At 56.9% G+C, this 24,596-nt stretch overlaps 2 protein-coding genes across 11 annotated transcripts; both read right to left on the minus strand.

The window, feature by feature from the left end:
* Window positions 1-210: 210 nt before the first annotated feature.
* On the minus strand, window positions 211-7,302 carry CB1H8orf58 (chromosome B1 C8orf58 homolog). Of its 6 annotated transcripts, none has more exons than XM_032592842.1 (7): window positions 7,262-7,302; window positions 3,071-3,582; window positions 2,550-2,714; window positions 2,306-2,441; window positions 2,060-2,172; window positions 1,736-1,842; window positions 211-1,158 (listed from the first exon to the last, which is right to left on the minus strand). In XM_032592842.1, exons 2-7 carry the CDS (start codon window positions 3,398-3,400, stop codon window positions 1,047-1,049), a joined length of 963 nt encoding a protein of 320 aa, XP_032448733.1. In that variant the 5' UTR covers window positions 3,401-3,582; window positions 7,262-7,302; the 3' UTR covers window positions 211-1,046. The 6 variants fall into 6 exon arrangements, 5 of the variants coding, with proteins under 5 accessions (XP_032448733.1, XP_030168273.1, XP_030168272.1 ...); XM_030312413.1 differs by lacking the exon at window positions 7,262-7,302 and adding an exon at window positions 4,742-4,790 and having other exon boundaries at window positions 1,736-1,818; XM_030312412.1 differs by lacking the exon at window positions 7,262-7,302 and adding an exon at window positions 4,742-4,790.
* A 3,229-nt stretch (window positions 7,303-10,531) lies between these two features.
* Window positions 10,532-24,496, minus strand: PDLIM2 (PDZ and LIM domain 2). Of its 5 annotated transcripts, none has more exons than XM_030312421.2 (10): window positions 24,348-24,496; window positions 22,183-22,277; window positions 21,310-21,461; window positions 18,462-18,531; window positions 18,201-18,352; window positions 17,966-18,044; window positions 14,370-14,458; window positions 13,977-14,122; window positions 12,417-12,534; window positions 10,532-11,101 (listed from the first exon to the last, which is right to left on the minus strand). In XM_030312421.2, exons 2-10 carry the CDS (start codon window positions 22,273-22,275, stop codon window positions 10,924-10,926), a joined length of 1,077 nt encoding a protein of 358 aa, XP_030168281.1. In that variant the 5' UTR covers window positions 22,276-22,277; window positions 24,348-24,496; the 3' UTR covers window positions 10,532-10,923. The 5 variants fall into 5 exon arrangements, 4 of the variants coding, with proteins under 4 accessions (XP_030168281.1, XP_030168280.1, XP_030168279.1 ...); XM_030312420.1 differs by lacking the exon at window positions 24,348-24,496 and adding an exon at window positions 23,718-23,877; XM_030312419.1 differs by lacking the exon at window positions 24,348-24,496 and adding an exon at window positions 23,703-23,877.
* Window positions 24,497-24,596: the final 100 nt, after the last annotated feature.

Genomic DNA, 24,596 nt, shown 5'->3' on the forward strand with positions numbered 1-24,596 from the left:
ATTAGGTCAGGAATTAGTGCCCTAATTCCCAGGAAACCTGAGACTTCAGTAAAGTGACCTGCTCTAAGTCTTGCTGCTAATCACTGGCCGTTTTAGTCTCCATTAGCAACCCCAGTCCTCCCTTATCCTCTGGCCTTCCCATCATCCCTCCAGCTTGGCCTTCTTCCAACACCCATACCCTCCCCCTTCCTGTTCACAAAGCACTCTGAGACAGTTTCAACTCGTTTTATCTTCATTAATAAGACTGTGAGGTAGGTAAGACAGGTATCATTAGACCATTTGGGAGATTAAGTAGAAAGCTATGAGTCTAGAGTCAAAAGCTAGAATGAGTCTCTGGTTTCAACTCTGATGTGTTAAGGTTATTAGGGACCAAAGCAGCTAAAGGCAGACCTTGAAGATTACTCTGCTATTCTCCATGTTGTCCCTGACCTTTCTATTCCAGGTTCAGTCTTCAGGGACTCTGCTCCAGAGGCAAGACTCAATGCAGAGGAACCCAAGATAGCACCCTTCTCTGTCTTAGGGCTGCCCACGAGGGTGTGAGGAGGAAAGCAAGATTCCAAATCAGTAACTGCCCACTGAGGAATGAAGGTGGCCATCCTTTACCTCACCCAGACCAACCCTTTGAATGCATGATTCAGAAGACATGGTTGGATCCAGCCAGTTCACAACAGTGACAGACTTGCAGAGATACACGTATCACTTTGCATAAATACACATCTGCGACATGCTAGGCCCCAATAGATCACCAGGCCAAACATGCTCCATGGACTCCTGATAAATAAGTTAGTTCACATTGTCTAGGCCCAGGGATTTCTGGCAACCAGCAAGGCGCCCAGGGGCTGCCACACCCTGGGGCCACTCAGGGAACCAGGGCTCCTCTGCCAGGCTGCCCAGAGGAGAAAGGTCCAGCCTTCTCCTCAGAGAGAAGGGTGAGCATCAGCAGCTTTTCCTGGCAGTGCCCAGAAACAGTAACAGGGCAAAGGGCGAGGAAGATGACTGCACTGCACACCCCTCCACCCAAGGTCATGTCCCTGCGCCAGGAATTCTCAGCATACAGAAAGGTTTTTGGCTCGTTGCTTCTTAACCACAAATGATGGCATAAAGGTCTTCCGGAGGGGCTGGAATGGAGGTCTTTCAGGGACACCCCTTGACTCAATCCTGTGAAAAAGGAAAGGAAGCATTAGGCTAGGAGGAGCAAACAAGGTAACAATGGCCCCAGAGTTGATGGAGCATTGCTTATCTGCCGTGGGGAGCCTGGGGATGTTGACGTAGTGCTTCTTATCGCCACAGAATTATTCAGCATTATCCCCCATCATCTCCTGTGGGATCCTCTGTGTCCCAACCTTGCTCTCCCAGCAAATCCGGGAGGTGGCCTACGGTTCAGCCGTGAGGAGTGAAGGCTTTTGCTGGGCTTGCATGAGGGAGACTCCCCATATGCTGGTCCTGGCTCTGTCACTGCCTTGCATGCATGTAGATTCAGAAAGCGACTTCCTTCCCCAGCCCAGTCCCCATCCTCTTCATCTGTAAATGGGACACTTTAACTACTTTGTTTCTTCCACCACCCTCGCCAAGACTATCTACACCTCTCAGATTTCAAAGGGACAAAAAAAAAAAAAAAAAAAAAAAAAAAAAAAAAAAAAACAAACAAAAAACCACAATTGGCACTATAGTCTCAGCTTCTGGCTTCATCAGGCTCCTTCCTTTGCCCTAACCTGGGCTGGGCCGCAGGACTCACCTTGGGGCTGGGCCATCAGGAGGGGCAGAGGACTCAGAGTGTTTCGAGCTTCTCCAACGGATCCGGTTGAGCAGGACCTTGACCTTGTTCCAGTGGGAGAGATCCCGCTGAGCAGAGCGTGAGGGGATCACCACAGAGTTCCTCCCCACAACATACCCCTGCCTGAGCTCCCAGAGATAGCAGTCGCCACAGCCAGGACTGCTCCAATCAGGAATTCTGTCATTTTCCCAGAGTTTCTGGCCTTCAGGGTATCTACAAACCCAACCACCCCCTACCCCCGACTCCATCCCGTATCATCTGCCTCCACACATACCCATCACCTACCTTGTGTCCCTGGGAGGATGGAAAGATATGAGCTGGCTCTGCTGAAGCCTCTAAAAGCCTGGGCGGGTTGGCACCGGGAACCCCTACCTTTAGGGGTGAAGCTGTGTTGACCCCTTCAGAAAGAAAATCCCATTACCCAGGGCCAGAAACAGGAAGCCACCCATCAAAACCAGGACTGAGGAGGTCCGCCCGGGGTGGGGGGCCCTGGGTTGGCAAGACACACAGGGAAACACAATGGCAGCTCACCTGTCTCCTGGGTCTGGCTGAGCAGTTCCTGTACCTCACCGCCTGGGGCACAAGAAGGTGGAGGCGAAGGGTCCAGGGCTGGTGGCAGTGGCCGCTGCTGCTGCTCCCCCCACTCCCCCTCCACCGCTTCAGGATCCTGTGCACAGGAGAGATGGGTACTCAAGACCTGACTAGATGGCTGAGCCTGTTCTGAAGGCAGCCCTGCTCGCAGGGCTCCCAGCCCTCCTCTGCCTCCCCCACTCACCTGCCCGACCTGCAGCTCGCTTGCCCCTGGGGGCCTCTGTGTCTGCAGCTGCAAGTAGAGCTGCTGGAGCCTTGCCATTTGCTCCAGCACTAGGCACAGGTGTTCCAGATAGCGGAGACCCTGCCCTGGGAGACAGGCCCAGGCCTTAGGCCCCAGGCCCCCCACCTGTGGGACAGAGTGAGGTAAGGAAGACTTCTGAACTCAACCAGACTCCCATCCTAGGCAGTCAGCAGATGGGAACAGAGGGGCCAGGGAGAGGAGGCACACACCCCTAGCTGGCTTCCCAGTGCCCGGCCAGGCATGCTGCCAGGCCGTCCCCCATACTGCTCACCTCCACACAGCTGGGAGTGGGCTGAGGCAACAAGCCGAGACACAACCCATCAATTAGAGGCAAGGAATGCCCCACCCCAAGAGAGCTCCAAGGAGAAGTCAGGGAGGACCCACCAGCCAGCAACCCACCCCTCCATGTAAAAAGACCGTTTCCACTGCACTCTTCACCCAGCCTGAGAGTTGACACTCACCACCTCTGCTCCTTCTAGACCTGCCTCTAGGTCAGTTTCTGCCTCAGTGGCCTCCTGTTCCCCTGCTCCAAAAGGGGGCATTTCACATTCAGGCTTGATAGGTGGCTTCAGGGAGTAGTGGTGTTGTGACATGCCGACAGGGGAAGTCGGGAGCTGGCGGGACCGCTCCAGCACCTGCTCCAGCTTACGGTTGGCCAGGAGCCGGCTCAGGTGGGCAGGAGGCTCCATGGCAGCAAGGGCCCGGGGATCAGGGCTCCCTGTGGGCTCAAAGTCCAGAGAGTCCTGAGGAAGACCTGGTGAGGTGGCCAGGGGGCTGTCCCCAACCACCATCTCCACTCCAGAGTCCCGAGAAGCCAGTTTGAGAAGTGGCTCCTGCCTCCTGACACCTCTCAGCTGGCCATCCCCTTTCCAGGAGTCCAGGGAGCAACCTTGAACAGCGTCCGGGATCCTTCGGTAGGTGCTGCTGACTCCAGGTACTACACAGCTGCGTGCCAGGTCCTCGCCAACCCCATCTGCAAGGACAGTGAGTATCAGGCTGGGCAGGCTGCCCTGAACGCCCCCAGCATTCCTGGAAGCTGGCAAAATTCCCAGGGGAGGAGTGTCCTGGGCCAGAGGTGAAGGGAGGGGCCGGGACTGGACAGCCACGGCCCCGCCCAGATATCTCCCCATCCCTGGCTGGAGAAGGTAGGACAAGATCCCTTCACAAATAGTCTTTGTTAAGGATCACAAACCCAGGATATGGACAAAGCCTTGCAGGTCCTATTTATCAACTCCTTATATGGCCACCCTCCTTTGAGGGAGTAGCTGCTTTCTTCTGGGGAGCACTTGTGCTCTGGAGCCTAGGGTCAGCCTAAGACCTAAGGTCATGAATGGGGAGCCCCAGTCTCTTCAACTGCTCCCCACCGGGCAGCATGGCTACGACCTCCACCCCCACCCTCCAGCTTTCAGAGAGACGGGAAAGGGCACAAAGCAGGAAGCCTGGAGTCCAAACTAGCATCAGGATGCAAGATGAAGTCTCTCCTGGAGCTCCTGGGGGAGAGTAATAAAATAACAACAGCTATAACCATTGCGGGCTTCTGTTCTTTTAAATGGGAAATAGTGAAGATTTTGCGGAGAGTTGGGGGGAAAAAAACACACCCAACTGGAATTAGGAGGGGGTAGGAGGAGAAGCAGCGGCAGGGGTTACCCACGAGCTGGGTCCCCAACTGTAATAATGATGCACAAACTACGGCTGGAGAGGATGGAGGGCCGCCCACGTCTCACCGCGGGCCACGCAGGAGAGCTGGGTGCCAGGCCAGGCCCCTCTGGCCAAGGAGGTCAGCCAGGAAGTCTACCACGGGAACGGCTCCGCCGCCGCCGCTGGGGGGGGGGGGGGGCTTTCGGACCTGCCGGCGGGGGCAAGGGCTGGGCGGAGAAGGATCCAGATGGGGAATTAGAGGGAAGTGGAGCCCGAAGGGAGTGGGATGGAAGGTGGTGGCTGATTTAACGCCCAAACCCAGAGAGTCTCCAGAGTGCGAGGCGCCATCACTCAGCCCGTCCGAAGGGAGGCGGCGAGGACGGGCGCCTCCGGCGGGGTGTGCGGGCTGGGGCAGGGGACACAGACCGGGGCCCGGGCGCGGGAGTCGGCTCCAGGGCAGGAGGCCCGGGCCGGCCTGGGGGTGGGCGACTCACCCCGGCCGCCGAGCGGCTCCACGGCGAAGACGCGCCGCCGGCCCAGCATGGCCCAGTTCCCGGCCCCGACGCGGCGCCCCGGCCGCGGCCGCTGCAGCCGCCCCGCGATCCCGGCCCACGTCCCCCAGCCGCTGTCGGGCTGGCGGCTTCGCACGCGCGTCCGGCCCCGGCTGGGCGCGGCCCCCGGACACTCCCCGCGGGGGCGAGGGGAAGGGGCGGGCAGGGGGGAGGGGCGCGCAGGTGTGCGGGCGGCTGGGGGTGGGCGCGCCGAGTGGGGCCGTGGGGGGCAGGGGCGGGGGCTGGGAGCCGGGGAGCGCGGAGCGCGCGGGGGAGCCGGGGAAAGGCCTGGGTCCCCGGTCCTTCGGGCCCCGGGCAGTCCCACGCTCCCGCCCCTGGCCGGGGAACGGAAGCCCCCGCCTGGGGACGCTGTCTGGCTCGAGGTGCGGGGTTACCGGGCACCCCCCACCCGCGGTTCACATGCTGGTCTGTCTTCCTGCCGCCGAAACGAAGCTGGGAATGGGGGTGGAGGGTCGGTAGGGACTGGACAGCCGCGCGGAAGGAAATGGAGTCCCACGTGCTGGTTGCACGCTTGTCCCTGCACTCCCTGCTGTGTGCCTGGGGCACGTCACTCAGCCACTCGCAAACCTGACGCGATAGAAGGGGGAAATGATTCCTGTCCACGTGGAAATCCTTTCCAACAACGGCAGAGCGCCTCGTTACTAGATCTGATCCCCTCCTCGTCCCGTACCTCTCCCGCACCCGAGCACCCTAAAGCTGGGGCCTGGGGGCGGGGGGGGGAGTTCACGATCTAGGGAAGTGAGCCAGGCGAACAGGGAAGCAGCCTGAAGGCGGTGGAAGTGTGAATACTTCCCTGTCCCCCAACCCCAACCCTCTTTTGGCCCTTGGGATTCCACCAGCCCCCACCCTTAAAGGGTCCCAGCCTGCTTTCAAGCTGGTAGCCTAGGGAGCTGCCGAAGGTGACACAGCCTGGTGACCAGAGGGCTGCTGGCCTCTAAGAAAACCTCATCCTCCTGAGGAAGGGGACAGGGCTGGAAAAATCCCAGCAGGACCCAAATCCCCTGGAGGCAGATAAAGAGACTGGTGGACGTGCAAACTTGCACCTGAGCCTCTGGGGGAGGGGCTGGAACCAGAGCCCTTGGGAGGAAGCAGCTGTTAACTGGGAGGGAGAAAACAGTCTGCCCACCCCTTCTGCTTCATGCTCCTTCATACCCTTCCTCAAATACCTTACACAGGAACCTTCGCCAAAGAGCCACAAACTGTAAGGTTCTGACTGTAGAAGATGGGGAAACTGAGGCCTATAACCAGGTCTGAGAAAGAATGAGAGCCAAGTGCCTGAATTACCTGACATCTCTTAACACCTTGATTTTCAGGCCAAGCCCTTCTCTGCTAGCCACAGGTCGTCTGGGTGGCCTCCTCCTAACCCTGTCCTCCTAGACAGCACCCCGCCCCATTCCTCTTTCCCAGATACAGACAGGGAAATGAACGCAGGGCCTGGCAGGAACTGCTTCATGCAGGTCCCACAGGATGTGTGGCACCAAACCCCGCAGGCAGTGTCATACCCCACCCCAGCCCTCCCTGGGTCGGGGAGTTGGAGGGCTGGCCTATCAGGTGGCTTCCTTCCTCCAAAGTGAGAGGGTAGGGAGGGAAAGGGAGGGAACCTTTGTCGGATCTCGCCCTGAATTTGGAGAATGTGGGGCCAGATTCCAAGCGGTCTCCCTGGTGACTCTGGGGCAAGAATGCATCTGGAACAGGAAGCCCAGCCAGCAGGAATGTGGTGTCTCAGCACAAGGCTTTGTGTGGGCTCAAAAGAACCCCCACCCCCACAACACACACCCAAGCACACTCCCTTCCGGGTGGTGGGCTCCTGCACTGCCTGACCCCCATGTAGATGTGCCTGAGCCCTCATCGTGCTGGGGATCCCTCGCTGGGGGCCACACCCTTCCCTCCCATCTGCCTTCTGCGGCCCTGACTGGAGCAGCCGTGTGCCCAGAGCACAGCCACACCCTCGCTGCCCACCTGATGGGTGAGCAGCTGCCCTGAGTTCCTGAGATGCATGGTGACTGAGCAGAGTCATTCCCTAGGCTGAGGCCAGGGATGCCCAGCTGCCCCTCCACCTCCATGGGGAAGTCCCAGCTTCAGGAAGCACATTTCCTGCAAGCTCAGCACTGAGCTATGCCCTGTGGGAGGAAGGGCAAAGCCAAGAAGGCAGAGGGCAGCTCCTGCCAGAGCAGAGATGGCTGGGAGCCATGGTGACCTCCCTGTGGCCTGGAAGGCAGCCTCTGGTGATGGAGGGGCAAGAGCCCCCACCCCACACCAGAAATTCAGAATTCAGACTCCAGGTTCCTTCCCCAGCATGCACACCCCCTTACCAAGTAGGAGTCCTCGGACCAGTCACTTTCCTCCCTGTCCGCAGTTTCTTCATTTACAGAACAAGGAATACCTACCTCTGTAGGTGGGTGATTAAAGCACTCAAAATTTCGTGCTGTTAGAATTATCTACTTTTGTGGGGCGCCTGGGTGTCTCAGTCAGTTAAGCATCCAACTTCAGCTCAGGTCATGATCTCACAGCTCGTTGAGTTCGAGCCCTGAGTCGGGCTCTGTGCTGACAGCTGGGAGCCTGGAGCCTGCTTCGGATTCTGTGTCTCCTTCTCTCTCTGCCCCTCTCCCACTCACGCTCTCTCTTTCTCTCTTTCAAAAATAAATAAACATGAAAAAATTATTTTAAAAAAAGAATTATCTACCTTTGTAACTTAGGAATGTCACCTTCCCATCTCTAACTGAAGGTGGCTATCTTAGATGCTCTCCCTGGGAACCTCTAACTTGAATCTGTCATCATTTCTGAGGTTATTCCCCAAAATGCCAAAAAAAAAAAAAAAAAAAAAGTAGAGGGTACAGTACTGGATAAATTGAGTCATATAATTAGGTGGTCTCTCAGGGAGCCCAGGGGGTTCAGTCAGTTGAGCATCCGACTTTAGTTCAGGTCATGATCTCACAGTTTGTGAGTTCCAGCCCCGCATCAGGCTCGCTGCTGTCAAGACAGAACCCACTCTGTCCCCCTCTCTCTGCCCCTCCCCCACCTGCACTCTCTCTCTTTCTCTCTCAAAAATAAAGGTTAAAAAAATTAGGTGATGTCTCCCCCCCACCACTGGGACACAGGGGGTGGGTGCTCACAGCTGGCTTGGGGTGGGGTTGAGGGCAGGAGTAAAAGATCAAAGACCGCAACCTTCTTTGACAAATGGGTTTGACTAATAACTCCCATCTCCCAAAGAAGTTTGCCCCCAAGCTCGAGCTGGCTGTGTAGCCGCAAAGCACTCTGAAACCCTCCGACCCCTGGGAGGAGAGCTGCCTGCCACAACTAAAGAGGTGGATTTCAGCCTGAACCCGTCCAGCCTTCGAAAGGCATTCAACAACTCCCAGGCATACCCATTTCACAAGGGTCTTCATTCCCTACTTCTTCTCCTCTACTCCTCAGAACACCGCTGGCCCACCATGTTCATATTCCAACCCACCCTTTCCAACCTGTCACTTCCCTGCTTAAAATTTTCAAAATGTTCCCTGAGCCTCAAGGTGAAGTCAAACCATTTCTTCTGGCATTCAAGGCTCCCATCTCCCTTTCCAGTCTTCTCTTGGTACCTCCTTCAGCCGCTGCCCTAAACTGAGCATTCCACCTGCACTCACCCCTGGCAGTGGACGTTTGTCTCCTCCACCTGCCCAAGTCCTGTTCGTCCTTACACACAGATGGTCTCTGCTCTGTACTCACAGGGCATAGGGCATGCCTGAATGTGCCACATCCGCTCTTAGCACTCATTGCCATGTAGTATTATTTCATTCATGCCAGCTCAGTGGCTGCCACTTGACTATTACCTTCAGGAGTAGATTTCTGTATTCTCACTGTGCCAGGACCCAAGTGTTTCCAGAGGGGTGAATTCCCCTTTTGTAGGCATTCTCCCCGGCCATGGGCTACATCTGACACTAGGTGGCGTCAAGGAGACTATCCCATTGCCGACCAAAGTTCTGGCCCCACCCACTCCTGAACCACAGAAAGCCTTGATCTTTTCTATGAAAATAAAGGCAGCCATCCAGGCAAAAGGTGAGACAGTTAAATCAAGGTGTAAATTATATCAACAGGTGCCTGAGGAGCCAACACCAACAGTCCACCGAGATTCCTTCCCAAAAGAACCAGAGAGCACAAACACCCTCTGGAGCCCAGCTTTGATCTTTTCTGTGAAAATAAAGCTGAGGCCGTGGCCCATTCCTCAGGCTAACTGGGGAACAGGGTGGGTCTGGAGCACTCATGCACCTTTCTGAAATGTCTCTGAGATTAGGACTGGGGTTGGTGGGTGAATCAAGCCTAAAATCTGGTAGGGGACCACTGCCCCCTGTGTCAACTCAAACATACCTGAGGGCAGGCACACCTAACACTAGTCACCCATTATTTTTGTTTCTGGGTTTTTTGTTTGTTTGTTTGTTTGTTTGTTTGTTTTTCAAATCAACTACCACTGAAGCCAGCAGGGTCTCCCAGGGAAGGGACACACAGAGCAAGCCTGGCTTGGATGTGAGGACCTTTGGGGGGTAGGTCCTTCAGGGTGGGGCTCCTCTGGTGTATGCTTCCCAGGCAAGACTAACCTGCAGCCCAGTTCAAGGTTATTGCCAGTGATTATCTTTCTCAAGTGCGTGCAGACAGCCTTGGCGGAGTGCAAAAGATACTCTACATGTTGCCCCCACTCCTGCCCACCCGGCTCATCTGGGTAGGTCAGCTGGGCTGGCAGCATTCACCCCAAGTAGAGCGAGGGGCACCGAGTGCCAGCCCAGCCAGTGCTGGTGGAGCATGAGACTGTCACTGAGCCAGGCCTGGATAGCATGGACATCCGGGCCTGCCTCCTGTTTGCTGCCCGCCCTCCGGCATTCCTCCTCTTCTCCAGGCTCCGGATGAGAAACTCATTCCTCTAAAGTACCAGAGATTATCCCAGTAAAACTGGCATCTTTATAAAAGAGTCCAGGAGGGGCACCTGGCGGGCTCAGTTGATGGAGCATGCAACTCTTAATCGTGGGGTTGTAAGTTCAAGCCCCACACAGGGTGCAGAGATTACTTAAAAATAAAATCTTTAGGGGCGCCTGGGTGGCTCAGTCGGTTAAGCATCCAACTTTGGCTCAGGTCACGATCTCGCGGTCCGTGGGTTCGAGCCCTGCGTCGGGCTCTGTGCTGACAGCTCAGAGCCTGGAGCCTGTTTCAGATTCTGTGTCTCCCTCTTTCTCTGACCCTCCCCTGTTCATGCTCTGTCTCTCTCTGTCTCAAAAATAAATAAATGTTAAAAAATTTTAAAAAAATAAAAATAAATAAAATCTTTAGAGGCACCTGGGTGGCTCAGTTGGTTAAGCATCTGACTCTTGGTTTCGGCTCAGGTCATGATCTCACAGTTGGTGGGATCGGTCCTGCGTCGGGCTCTGCCAGTGCAGACCCTACTTGGGGATTCTCTGTCTCCCTCTCTCTCTCTGCGCCCTTTCCACTCATGCTGTCTCTGTCTCTGTCTCTCTTAAAATAAATAAACTTAAATAAATAAATAAACAAACAAACAAACAAATAAATAAGTAAATAAATAATGCAAGCCTCTTCATTAGAGGGTGTCATGTGGTGAAGCACCTGGTAAGGTTTGGTAAGGTTTGGGGATGTGGGGAATAAAGGGGGAAAATTATGTCAATAAAAACTCTTTGCCCAATGGTAGACAGAGTTCATCCCCAGGGGCAGAGGCAGAGAAGAAGAGGAAAGAGCTACTTTGTTTCATCCATATATGTATATTTATAGAGTTCATATGCTGAAAACTTTACAGAGTGAATACCTTTAACCTCTGACCTATCCCTCTCTTTCTACATATTTATCTCTGTATCCCAACCTGCTTAATCCCTGTTGCACAAAGATATCCAATGCAGTGCCCACCTCACACTTTGGTGCACAGCCTGTTCTACAGGAGGAAGTGAGTATCTAGCAGAGGCCTGGGATGGTGAGGCTGTCCTCATCCACAGCCCATCACAGGTCGCAGGCTCTAGCCTCACCCAGCCTGGAGGCAGGGGCCCCACCACCAACCACCACCCTTCCATGCCAGCTTGCTATTGGTGCACAGGTGCCTACGCGGTCTAGGGCAGGTTGAGAACCTAGCCGGGTACTCAGGCACGGGAGCTGAGGGCGGGGGGCGAGGAGTAGCGCTGACGGGCATGCTTCTCGCAGTACAGCTCGTCTCCGACCCAAAAGTGCCCACGCATCTTCAGGTTCAGCCCACAGTCCGCACAGGTGTAGCAGCCTGGGTGGCGGTACCGCCCCTCCTGGATGCGCACAGCCTGGTTCCTGCAGGGGCAATGCAGAGGGGAGAACCATTAGCCTGGGGGAGAGTGGGGGTGGGGGAAGGCAGGGTGATAGCATGATGCTGCCATTCTCATTCCCGGGGAGCCTAGTTCCTGGCCAGTTCCAGGCCCACAGTCAGGACCTGGAAAGATCCCCAAATCTCAGACACTGGACTCCCCAAGCCTTCCTTCAGGAATCTCACTTCAATAACCCCCAACCACCACCTCCGGGACTTCTAATTTTTAAAAAAAGGGGGGCACCTGGGTGGCTCAGTTGGTTGGGCATCCCACTTTGGCTCAGGTCATGATCTTGTGGTTCATGAGTTTGAGCCCCATGTTGGGCTCTCTGCTGACAGCTCAGAGCCTGGAGCCTGCTTCTGATTCTGTGTCTCCCTCTCTCTCTGCCCCTCCCCCTCTAACGCTCTCTCTTTCTCTTCCTCTCTCTCTCAAAAATAAATAAACATTAAAAAAATATTTTTTTAAAGCTGTTTGTCCTTTACACATAGGCAAATAAACTCGTCCTGAATTTTCTGGGTTGTTAATGGAGCAGTGGTCCTCTGGGTGTGGTCCCAGGTACCGGGACCATAGCACTACATCACCTGAGGACAAGTTGGAAATGCAAATGCTGGGGCCAGAGACCTCCTGAAGAGGAAACTCTGGGGTACAGGCCAGCAGTCCCTCTAAGAAGTCCTCAGGGACTGTGCAGCTGCTCTTTGAGAACCACCACATACAACACTTCCCTTGTGTCTGCACGGCAGGCATGCATAGTATCCCATTCTGGAGCTGAGACAGTAAAGCCTGCAGAGGCTAAGGGATTTGCCTAAGGTGAGTCATCTGACCGTCATCATGGCATGTAAGAAATTTATGGCGGAGCGGGTGGACTTTCAGCACTTTTCCAGAGAATGTGGCTGCATTACAATGCCACCCTGTGAGGAAAAATGAATCTACCTCTGGAAAAGTCATCCCTTTCCAAAGGGGGTGAGGAAGGGGCAAGAGCAAAATTTTCCAGGAGGAGGCACCGCATCTAGAGGCAGATCTCCAGAGGCCTTGAGATTATTGCAGAGAAATCAGAAGCGTCGTTTCTTACTCCTCCCAGGAGGGAGGAAGAAATCAGGGAGAAGGGGATGCGGCAGGAAGAAGCCAGCAAGACATTTTGAGAAGGCTTAAAATAACCAACATAGCCCATCACAGGTCTGCTGTGGAAACACCCCTCCAGGGTCCCTGACTGGTGTTGACTCCTCCCGGGGGCATCCCGTGCCCTGCCCCGCCCCACACCACCCTGTCAGGGTGTGCCTGCCTCCCAGGCCGTAGACACTCACACAATGCTGGTGCTGCACTTCTCACACGTGTGGAGCTTGGGCGGGGTGGCCAGGGCCCTGGAGGTGGGCAGGGAGGACTGGGGGCTCAGCGAGCTGGGCAGGAAGGCAGGTGTGCCACCTGGGAGGGGTGGGAGCAGACGGACACATCAGAGCTCGTCCACTGGCCGCGGCACCCGGGCTGTGTTTACTCACTCACACTCCGCTAGCACGGTTCCCAGGAGACTCCTAAAAGGTGCGCTTCCATGCAGACCCCTGAAGTAACACCGGGGGTGAAGGCGAGTGGGTAATGGAGGAAGGGACTGATCATGGCAGCTCCCTGGCTGAGGCTGAGTTGGCCCAAGCTGGGGCAACCTGAGGAGTGTCTGCGCGGTGCCTCCCACGTCCCGCCAAGCAGGCATGGTGATATTGATTAAAAGATGCTGCTGATAGATAGTAACAGCGCCACAACACCTTTATAAAGTTTTCAAAGGGTTCTTATGGGCACAGTTGCATGCGAGCCTTGGAACAACACGAAGATGAAGCACAGATGTTACTGGGCGGGTACGGTCCCTGTTTGCAGCCAAGGGCTCCGGGACTCCAGCGGTGAAGCCACTGACCGTCTGCACTCCCCTCACCCCGGGGCCTCCCCCGGGGCCTGCCAAGGCCTCGGGTCATGATGCGCAAGGTCTGCTCCAAACCGTTTCACCCTGACCCCAGTGAACACCCCCGGAGCTAAGTGTCAGAGTTGGAGCCAGCCACCAGATACTGTGCTGGCGAGGCTGCTGATCCCGTAGTCCTGAATGTCCCATCCTCTGCCTCCCGGAAGCCACTGCCCAGGCCAGGCTTTCTCATCTCTCCCCTGGACTAGGCCGGAGCCCCCCCAACACACACAGTACAACTGCAGCACTGACCACACCTCAGGCGCTGGGTGGGCCTGTCTGTCTGCCCTCAGCCTCCACACTCTGCACATCGCTGGCCCATCAGACAGGCACAGTGAATGTCTGTCGAGCGAACAACTGAATGGCTGGCAAGAGCCCATATCTCTTATGCACTTCAGCATCTGATGCACTGCCTGGCATCATTGAACCAGCCCTTCTAGGTGAGGGCACTCCTCAGCCTGGCACGTGAGGCCAGGACTTAACCTCTGAGACCACCCTCCATGCTGCCAGGCCCCGCTGCTCTCTCTCGCTCCCACACCAAAGCCCTCCAGCTGCCAACCACTGCATGCCACGGCGCTCTCTGCCACCATCTTAAGGCCCTTTGTTAAAATCTTGATCTTTCTTCAAGGGTCAAGTCAAATCCATCTTCCTCTACGAAGCCCACCCCGGAGACCCAGCCCCCACAGGGCCCACCACCCACCTTTCTCATTCCCCCTTGGCACTTTCCTGACCCCAGCCAGCACCTCTGGGTCCACCCCTACAACACCCACCAGACTGAAAGCTCCTTTAGTGCAGGGACTCCCTTGGAGCCTATTCCTATGATGAGCACTTAGGAAATATTTGTTCTGTATCATGTCCAGTCAGGGTCCAGGGGTATCCTGCAGGAATCTCCTTCCTGCACCCAAGCCCCCAAGGGGCTCACCTCTCTCTTCAGCCTCCAGAGCCTCCTGCAAGAGCCGAAAGGAGCTGGACTGTCGGGGGGCCACCCGCCCCTCACGATTTTCCTGCAGCATCTTGTAGACTTCTGAATCCTCCTCCAGAAGGCGGCTTCCCCCCTCTGAGTCCACACTGCAGGGACAGGAGCGGCCAGGAGTGAGGGTTCCTTCCCGGGTATGAGGACCAGCAAGAAGGCAGGGAAAGAGTGTCCAAGGGAAGGCATTCTGAGGGAATTCAGAGGATTCAGAGGAAAGCCAAATGGGCTTAAAGTGGCCGGGGACCTCCCCCTGCCCAAATCCCTCTCTGGAAAGCCAATCTGTCTCCTGCCCCTCCCAGGCCCTCCAGGATTCCACCCCACCCTCCGGATTCCACCGGGTACCTGAGTCTGGGACTGGAGGAGTGGGGACCCGGGGAAGGCGGCAGCACCAGCACAGCCGAGTCACCAGCCGCGGCGCGGGTGAGGCTGGCCTGTGGGACAGAGAGGCACCAGGGGAGGAGTCAGTGGCTGGAGCCTTTGGCCCGCACACCCGTCTGGGCTGCCGAGCCAAGCCCGGCTGTTCCCCAGGCCCGACACCAGAGGGCCCCCAGCTCTTGCTGACCAACAGGCCCTCAGGCGCAAGGGCCCAATACACCAAATCCTACCCTCGGGGCACTAGGGAGTGTTCTGCTCATTCCCAGAAGGGGAGAGAGGCCAGCACCCAACTATGGAGGTGTGAAGTTTCTGCAAGGAGATTGGGCAAGGGGCAGAACAAGCAGAGAGGAAGAAAGCAGATGCTTTTGCAGTGAGGAGAAAACACAAAGGGATGGAGTGAAGGGCCCAAGGACCCGTCTTGGAGTCAGGGATGGGGCAGCACAAGGGACCTCTCTCCTACACACACTTCCTCTCCTAAGAGGGCCCCGGGGTCTGGGCTGACCAGCCTCTTCTGGCTGCCCTGGAGGTCTAATTCTGCCCCATGGAGCCTTGGGGGCCAGGCCCATTCTGGACCCACACCCCAGCAGCAGCTCCCCCTCCCCAGGGGTGTGCTATCCATCTTGGGCTCTTTTCACTTACCGTCTACCTGGAAATCTTGCCTTCAACCTCATTGTTGCTCTGCTTTCTGGCATGCACCTCTGCACCCTCCCCTACTACCCTGCCCCCTCTCCACAGCCATCCCCCACGGAAAGGGGAACCCCAGAGACAAAAAGACAGGCCACCGTGCACTAGCTGAGGGCACATTTCCCTGGAAAGCCAACTTTCTTCCATTTTAAAATTCAAAATCAAGGACAAGTTATGGGTTTTAATCAAGGACAACTGCATGGATTTTAAAGCTAAAAACAGAAACTGCAGAGTTTTGAGAAGAAAGCCCCAGACCCTCACTCCCCCAGCCGTCTTCCCCCAGTCTACATTCCTCCTACACTTGGTGGCCTGCGGTCAACTGACAGACGGTAAGATAATTTCCTCAGGAAGGACAGTCAGCACCAGTTACTTAAGAACGACATCCCATCTTGCTGTCCTGAGCCAGCATGTGCCCTGCACAGGGGCAGCGGCTCGCAGGGAGAAATCCGCCCAGGCTCCCTTTGTAAGCCAAGTTCTCATGCTAGCCAGAGGGGTGCTGTCTTCACATCTGCTCAGCAAGGCGTGTACCTACCCAGAGGTGGCAACTTCCAGTTTCCAGAAGGGTACTATGGAGGCTGGTGGTGTCCTGTGCCTTGGACTGAGCGCAGCCTCAGCCAGCTCGGAAGCCAGCAGCAAAATCATGGCCACGGCAGACACCTCATCTACACTCACCTCTAACCCCCTTCCTCCTTCCAGACCACTGTGCCCTGAGAGAGAGGAGCCCAACTCCCTTACTGGAGAAAGTTCTTCCCTCCCTCCATCCTAGTCAGCCAGGGATACCTGCCTTCACAAAAGGAACCTTTCATCTCCAAGTCCAGCAAAGCTGTCCACCTGCCCAACAAGAGCTCATCTGTGGCCAACACCCTTCAACATGTGTTCTGGGGAACACAGGGATGTTAATAAGTGAGTGGCAGGTTGGGGTGGGGGGATTCCAGGAGACATTCTATAGTTAAACAAGTTTAGACAACTAATAAAATTAAATCTATTTCTCACGGGACTTCTTAGAGTCTTTAAGGTGTTAAAAGTACACAGTGACTCCCAAGAGGGAAGTGGGGGACCCCGACACTCCCACACCATCTGACCACAGCCTCACTGGCAGACCAGAATGCAAACTTCATTGGATTAGGAATATCTGTTTACCCACCAACGCATCCCCAGAGCCTGGGAAGGGTGCCTGACACAAAGCAACTGCTCAATAAAAATTTGTTGAAGGAATGATCACGGTCCTTGGGGCCAAAGAAGGGAACCTGGTGCATGGGGACTGCTTATCCAAGGTTAGATGGTAGAGGTGGGACTAGCCCAAGTCTCCCTGCCACCCGGCCCAGGGCTCCTGTTTACACCACATGGGTGGTCCTCAAATCTTTGGATGCATCAGATCCCTGAAGGCTCCTTAAAACACAGACTGGTCCCCCTGTCCACACCCTCACCCCTGCATCTGATTCAGTAAGTCCAGGCTGAGGCCTGGAAATTTGCATTTCTAACAGGTTCCAAGGTGTTGCTGCTGCTTTGGGAGACACTCCCTGTACCACCAGCATCTCCCCTTTGCCCAAGTTTGGGACACCACAAGGAAGAAGGCCAAGATGGATGGGCCCTCTCCAGCCACGCCCTGGGCCAAGCACATTCCCAACTGGTCTCAGCCCAAAGATCTCCCAGAGAAGCCCCCCCTCACCGGGCCCGAACACGCCAGGTCTTGCTTACACACTGCTTTCCCGTCTCCCTGGCTTATCATTCTCTAATCTAAACCCTACCCGGTCCTACCTCTGACGTCCAGCAAAATTCCTGACAAAGCCTTCTCAGGCCACCCAGCCCACATTCATCTCTCCCCTCCCAGAATGCCTCCTGCTTTTATAATTAAGACCACACTGTTTAGTACTTAATTGTTCCAAAACTGCTTTACATGTTTGTCTTATCTCCCCAACTGCATTTTAAATTCTTTAAAGACGGGGATCTTATTGAATGCATTTCTATGCCCACATTGCCTGGCAGGCCACCTGGTGGGCCCATAGCAGGCCACTGGGGAGCCCCTACTGTGCAGCCCCCAGTGAAGCCCACTCCTTCCTTCTCCAGAGCCCCCAGTTTCTAATTCCCTCCCCCAGCCATCTCCAAAGACTCTGCTTTCTGGAATGCAGAATCAACCGGAGGTAGGATTCCAGCAGCTGGGCCTCATCCCTTTCACCCCAAAGGCTGGACATGCCCCCCACCAACTCTGCCCCCAGCAGCTGTGGCCCAGGACTGTTGGCCGACTCAGTCCCTCACTTCCTCACCACCCCTGCCCTTAGAGAGGAGAAATGCAAAGGGAGGTGGAGGGGGGGGAAGGCTGTCACTAGTTCACAGTGGGACCTGGGAGGGGGGCATCCAGGGTAGAAGAGCAGGGAGAGGGGCAGACAGAGAGTAAGCCAAGTGCTACTTGAGGCAGAACCACAGTCCCATTGGTGGTTCTCTGGGCTGAGTCAGACAAGGAGGAAGGGGGATGGGGTGATGGGAGTTGGGGGCAGGCATGGGGCTTGGAATGGGGAGGAATGTGTTCAAGAGATGCAGCCAGAGCCAGAGGGAACCATCCCAACAACAGCAGCAAAACTATTTCAGCCCTGGCCCAAGAGAAACACTCAGGAAGGGAGGAAGCTAGCAGAAGGGGGGAGGCGGCAAATGGGAGTATAAGAGGTAGAAGGCCACCTGGGACTGGCAGGGCAGGGCCCCAGGCACAGGAAGTGTGGCCTACCACCAGACACAGTGGCCTTCTGGCTCAGGAGAGGGGCATGCTTGTTGCTAAGAGATGAGGTGCTGGTTGCCCAGGTGGGACCCGCCATCTGCAGCCCAATGGGTGCCACTGGCAACCAGCCAGGACGGGAGGATCTATCCTCCCCACCAGGTATTCTCACCGGTCGACTTCTGGGGTGGCCCCCGTAGGAAAAGCGGTCAGCAGCAGCCAATCCCGGGGAATGTGCCAGGCTCTGGAAACTGAAATGGGGGAAATGGATGATGTGTGCGCCAGGCGTCCCACCCAGCCTGCCTCAGGGAAGAGGAGGGTGCCCTCAAACTCCCCTAAACCCAGTTACTCAGCCTGAGAGGCCTGGTCCAGACCCTGTGGCTGCGGTGCTCACCCCCTGGGCTCACCTGCGGCTGACAACAGTCTCTCCAGGGAGGGCCTGCGGGCTGGTGGGGGGCAGGGCAGAGAACGGGCTGCCGGGCTGGGGGCTGGAAAAGACTGGGCTGGAGCAGGAAGACCTCAGGGAGGACTGGCTGTCAGTGTGCGTCCTCACGGAGCCCTGTGGAGAGAAGGACTGAGAAGGGGGTACCTGTCCCCTACCAGCCCTGCCCCTCAGGTCTCCCCTCATTTTGGGGTGCTGGAGTTCTCCACAGAAGGCACCATCCTACCTGGAAGCGAGTCGCCAGCCCTTCCACAGAGCTTTCCCCATTGGTCTGCTGGGGGGAAGCAGCCCGAGACCTGAGGAGAGGGTAGGGGGGGAGGCAAGTCACAGGGGTCCTGGCCCCCCACTAACAGGATAAGGGCCACAGATTGCAGCTGTTCCCACAAGATTCTCAAGATTAGTACAAGGTTCAAAACATTTGGACATCAGGCTGTCAAATTTCAACTTTGCCAAATTGAAAACAAACAACTATTGTTAACAACTACCATCATTTCTCAAAGGAATGGAAGGTTTAGCATCAGTATGTAGAATTTCAGCGAAAAGTTCAATAAATTCAATTTTAGTAAAAACTCCTCCTATTATCTCTTGTCTTTTTTTTCTTTTCTGTTTTTTAAAGTTTACTTATTTATTTATTTTGAGAGGGAGGGTGCAGGCGGGGGAGGGGCAGAGAGAGGCGGGAGAGTCCCAAGCAGGATCCATAGGCATATCAGCTTGGAGCCTGAAGTGAGGCCCCATTCTGGGCCTTCACACGGGGCTCAGACTCATGAACTGTGAGATCCTGACCTGAGCCAAAATCAAGAATCAGATGCTTAACCGACTGAGCCACACCGGTGCCCTTTTTTTTTTTTTTTTTTTTTTTTTGAAGTAATCTCTGTGCCCAATGTGGGGTGGGGCTCAAACTCACGACCCTGAGATGAAAAGTCACATGCTCCACTGACTGAGTCAGCCCAGAGGCCTTTTTCTTTTCCTCCCTTCCTTCCTTCCTTCCTTCCTTCCTTCCTTCCTTCCTTCCTTCCTTCCTTCTTTTCTTTCTTTCTTTCTTTCTTTCTTTCTTTCTTTCTTTCTTTCTTTCCTTTTTTTTTTTTAATTTCATACAGACTTTGTCACTGGTCAGCATCAGCTTGTAGATCAACTTTGGGGAAGATTGCTGATTTCACATAAATAATTCTTTATCTTTCACCCATAGAAAAACTGAAGCCTAGAGAAGGAAAGTGAGTTTCCTAAAGCCCAACAATGGCTGGGCCAGCTGCTCACTCTCCTCTGCCCAGCCAGAGGCTATTCCCCACCAGCTTTGCTGCTAATGGCTGGAATATCTTGGGGAGGATCATTCCTGGTCCCTTCTTCTTCTTCTTTTTTTTTTTAATTAATTTATTCTTGAGTGAGAGAGAGAGAGAGAGAAGAGAGAGAGAGAGGGAGGGAGCCTGTGTGCTGCATGAGGGAGGTCAAAGAGAGAGGAAGAGAGAGAGAATCCCAAGCAGGCTCCACACTGTCAGTGGAGAGCCTGATGTAGGGCTTGAACTCACCAACTGTGACATCATGATCTGAACCAAAATCAAGAGTCAGATGCTTAACCAACTGAGGCACCCAGGTGCTCCATGGTCCCTTCTAAACATTTCTCCGTAAAACAAAGGGTGGAGCCAGCCCCCCTTCCTGCAGGACCTGGAGAGCCAGGGCAACAAGCAGGCCCAGCTTTCCGCCAATCACCAAGGCAGCCAGCAAGAGAAGAACCCCAGGAGACCCCCTTCAAAGCCCTTCCCACTGGAGCCTTGAACAGGAGGACATTGGAGGGCTGGTACTAGCTGAGGGTGGAGAAAGAGCCTGCCGTGTCCCAATCCCACTATACCGTTCCTGGTTGTCTGGCCACTTCTAGAGAGGTCAACAAGAACCTCAGTCACCACACACACCAGCCTCAGCCTCCCCAGGGAGGGGTGTGGGATCAGAGTGAAGGGAGCTTGGGCCTTGGCTCCAGTCCAGAGCACTGCTTCCTGCCACAGAGCTCTGGGTGCTCAAGAGGCTTCCTGAGATGGGGAAGACTAGGAGGGTTTAGGAGCAGGCCGGGCAAGGGAAAGAAGAGGCAGAGAGTCTTGACCTGCCCAACATGGAGCTGGAGGCTTGGAGGGACTTGGCCAGGCCCACTCCCTGACAGGACTGGATCCCTCTAAGAGGGACCTGAGAGGAAATGGTGGTGTCAGCAGCTCCCTGTCCCTCCCCCACCCGACTCTGCAGTCTCTTGTAGATTTTGGTCCCCTTCCCAGCTGCCATGAGGTACTACTCTCCACCCTCCTCATCTGGGTCCCACTCCTGCAAACACTCATGAGTCTGAGTGGCATGAGGGAGTCACTAAAGGGGCCGGGACATCATGGGAGCCAGCTTCTACAGCACTGTGGGATGGTAGAGGTGAAGAGAGGGCATGGAGCCAGGGCCCAGAGAGAGCCCAATGGGGAAGGGGGGGGGCGGGCAGAGAGGCAGGAGGTATCTGACTCAAGTTCAAGGCCCGCCCAGAGGGTTCTCCTGGCTGGGGGATCTTCCAGCATTCCTTCCCTGTGACTCACTATGATGCCCCACCCCAGGGAGCCACCTGTTCCCCTCCCCAACCCAGGCTTCTGGACTGAAAACCCAAGCCCAGGAATCTGCCTTCACCAACACAGCCTGGAGAGGCAAAGGGGAAGGACAGAGGGGTTCTTTGGGGAATGAGCCTCCAAACTCCTCAACCTACTCCCCAGGACGTGAACAAAGGCCACCCCCTCTTGGAGGCAGGGGCCCAGGAGACCCAGCCTAAGGCACACCTTTCCCCTCTTCAACCCACTTCATGCCCACACCCTGTGCCCTGCACACTTGGGAACCAGTCAAACCCGGGCATCCAGGTGGCTGATGCCAGCCTGCCCTGCCCATGGCTACATGCCCAGCTAGGTACAGGGACACCCCTCAGCCCACTCTAGACCGTCTAAAGATGAGCCAAAAGGGCCCAGAAAGCCCGGGCTGGGGCTAAGAACAGGGGGTGAGGGCAGCCACTGTGCAGCGGGCTGGTGAGGGGAGGGGAATGCTGGCAGGCCCAGCAGTGGTGGAGGGCCTACCGGTCTAGCTGCAGCCTCAGGGGTGAGGGACTCTGGCGGATCTTGCTCTGGGCCTCAGCATGAAGCATACCCTCAGCACTCTCCCCGTTGATGGCCACAATAATGTCTCCAGGCCGGAGGTCAGCAGCCTCAGCCTTGCTCCTCTCAGTTACCTGGAGGGGATGAGAAGCAAGTGGTCTGAGGCACCCCTGCTCAGACAGTGATGACATTCAGGTAGGGATGGAGGAGAGGGAATTTCTCTCTGTCTTGCCCAAGAAACACAGAACCTGGTTTGAACCAGACTGGCCTGTGTCCCCCTTTGTCTCTCTGCACAGAAGTGTCTGCCCAGCTTATCAGCTAATCCCCTCCAAAAGCTGGAGTGGAACCCCACCCCCCACCCCAGCACTGACACTCTAACAGGGGCCTCCAGAAGAAATGGCAGAGTTTCAGGGACTGTGCTTGGAAATACTTTTGGATAGAGAGCCCTGCCCGTGCAAATCACACCATGCAGGTGGCTGCCTGCACACAGGCCTTCTGCATGAATGCTCCCTGGCCTGGGCCTGGGTCAAGAGGAAACTGCCAAGAACTTGGGGCTCCTGTTCTCGTAACCTCCCAAAATGGCTGCCAGCAGGTATGGGGTTGGTGAGCAAGGAGAAAAGAGCAGGCCCTGTACTTGGACCAGCTCCCTTTCACTCCCTAGTAGTCTGCTCCTGAAGTGGTCACCACATCCCCACGGCAACAGGGCCCAGGAGCCTGGTCCTCCCCAGGCTAACACTCCCAGAAGCAGGCCTTCTGGCTCCAGAATTAAAAAAGAAAGGTGCCTGTGGGGACCAGGTAGACAGGGTAGACCCTAACTCTGGGGGTACCGCCTTAGCTCCTGGAATTAGCCCTTACCTTGGTCACCATGATAGGCGTGTGGAAATCCCTGCCCCCAGTGATCCGGAAGCCCCAGGGCCCTGGCCCCACCACATCCACTGTTAGGGCCATATCTGAGGAAGAAGGGATGGAGACACTGTAAGGTGATGGAAGAGGTAAAAGAGAGGGGATGACAGGTCCAGGGAGCAGCCAGTCAGGGGCTGGGCGGGTGAAGGGGAGGGTAGAGGAAGTGACTAACTCCCTCCCCCCCCCCCTAGTTTCACTTCCCCCGCCCTGGGAAGCCGTGACTCTGAGTTCCCCCTTCACCGCCACCATCTTCAGCAAAGCAACTCCCCAAAGGCAGGCTGTTAGGGTGCCTCACAGGGCCTTTTGCCGGAGAACGGGCGGCAGGGGCTAGCAGGTGGTAGGAGATGTCATGGTTTCCTGCCTCTCCCCCTCCCCCACCACAAGGTTAAGTCCCACCAGCGCTGGCTTCCGGTCCCCAAAACTGACTGCACAAGGTACTTCCTCCCCACTCTGGGGGAGGGCAGCACTCTGGGAACAGGAGTGATAGCAAACAAGGGGGTGATGCCACCACAGACTCTTCAAGTAGTTGGCTGGATGGGGACTGGGCCAAGGTCTTCAGAGGGGCCTCCTGGCTGCCTGCCTGGCCCCTGGCGATGTGGTCCAGATAGGCAAGACTGGGCTTCCCACCTCCTCCAGGGGCCTGCTGCCCTCTGAACAGCCCCGGCCAGGAGGACGGGCTCATCTGCCAAGTTGGGCACACCCACCCCCTGGCAGTGGCCAGCAGGTTGAGCTGATTGATGCTGCCTGCTAGCTGGGGCCACAGGCCTCCCATCCACTGCCCCCTCCGCTGGGCAAGGGAGTGTCCTTGCACACCAAGCCCTTGTAGGATTTCCTGAGCCTCTAGTTATGGAGCTGGGAGCCAACCCAGGCAGGAAGCTGCAATGCCAGCCTGGGCCACCACCCTGCCCAGCACCCACCCTGGGGCTGCCCCTGGGGAGGCCCAGTGACTGCAAGTGCTGCCAATCAACATCAAAGACACTAGGGCCACTTCCCGTGTTTAGGAACCTGGGCAGAGGACGCCCAAGCAAGAGGAGCTGTCTGCCCTCTCCCAGGTCCTTGGCTTCCCCTTTTGCTCCGGACTAGCCCCTGTCCCTGCCTAGGTCCCTAGGTTGGCGCTGGAGGTTCATAGACGCTTTGGAGTCTCAGACCTTTGAGCCTGCCTGTGGACTCCGCGCCCGGGGCCCCGGGGAGGTGCCCAGCCCGTCGGCCCGGCTCTCCCAGTTCTGGCACCTTCTGTGCTCCGAGGCCAAAGTACCCACAGGCCGGGGGCTGGAGGAGGAGCGCCCGGGACCAGGAAAGCTCAGCACGCGGGGCGCACCAGCCTCTAGGGAGGCTGCAGGCCGTGGGCGGAGGAAAGAGCCGAGGCGCTGAGAGCTGCGCAGAGTCTCGAGACGCGGCGCGCAGAGCTGCGAGGTCCCCGGAGCCGGGAAGCTCGTCGGCCGTGCGGACGGTGCGCAGGTGGGCGCGCTCACCTGGCTCCCGCTCACCTGGCTCGCTCTCACTCGTCGGGCTGGGAGGCCAGGCCCGGTAGGGAAGGGAGGGGAAGGAGGGAAGGTGTGGAGACACCGCCGCTCCCGCTGCCGCCGCTGCCGCCGTCTGCCCGACTCTGGGGAGAGCCCGCCCGGGGCTCCAGGACCTGCCTCCGCCCATGTGATCCCGGAGCCGCCCCTGCCGCCGCCCCTGGCCGGGGAGGACGCCTCCTCCGCGCAGCCCAGCCCCGGCGCTGCCACCTGGCCCGCGCCCCGCGGGGGGTGTGCGGGTGGGGGGAGGGTCTCTCCCTAGAGCCCCCTGAAGGCTGCGGTCGTCATCCCCGAGGTGCCCTTCTCCTCCCGACTGCCCCCTGAGGGTGCCGCGGAGGCGTTCCGGTGACGGGTCGCGAGCCCCACTTCACAAACAGCTGAGACTGGCGCCCCCCCCCCCGAAGCTCCCCCAGGCCGGTGGCGCCCACCCGCCTTCGAAGGGCCCCTCGAGCACCCCCACACCCGGGGCTGGGGCGGGGCAGGGCCGGCTGGGTCTGTCTGCGGTCCGCCTGGCATCTCCGCCCACTCCGGGCTCCGACACAGGCGCGGATGCAGCCCCGACACCCACAGATCCCCAGCCCCGGCCGCCCCTCGGACCTCTTCAACTCCGTTCCCCAACGGCCGGCGCCCCGGCTAGTCGGTGGTGCAGACTGCTGGGGTTTTCGGGCTGCTCAGAGCTTCCCTGTTTGAGATGCTTCTCAAGCCTGCTCCGCTCAGGGAGACCTTCCAGGCCCAAGAGATGGAGAGACTGCTGGCTGGAGGGCGCTGGGCACTCTCCCGGGCTGATGCTCTTTCCATTCCTAGCTGCCCTCCCCTCACGCTCTCTGCTGCCCCGCCTGGCGTGGG

The sequence above is a fragment of the Lynx canadensis genome, chromosome B1, assembly GCF_007474595.2.
Source record: "Lynx canadensis isolate LIC74 chromosome B1, mLynCan4.pri.v2, whole genome shotgun sequence".
NCBI lineage: Eukaryota > Metazoa > Chordata > Mammalia > Carnivora > Felidae > Lynx > Lynx canadensis.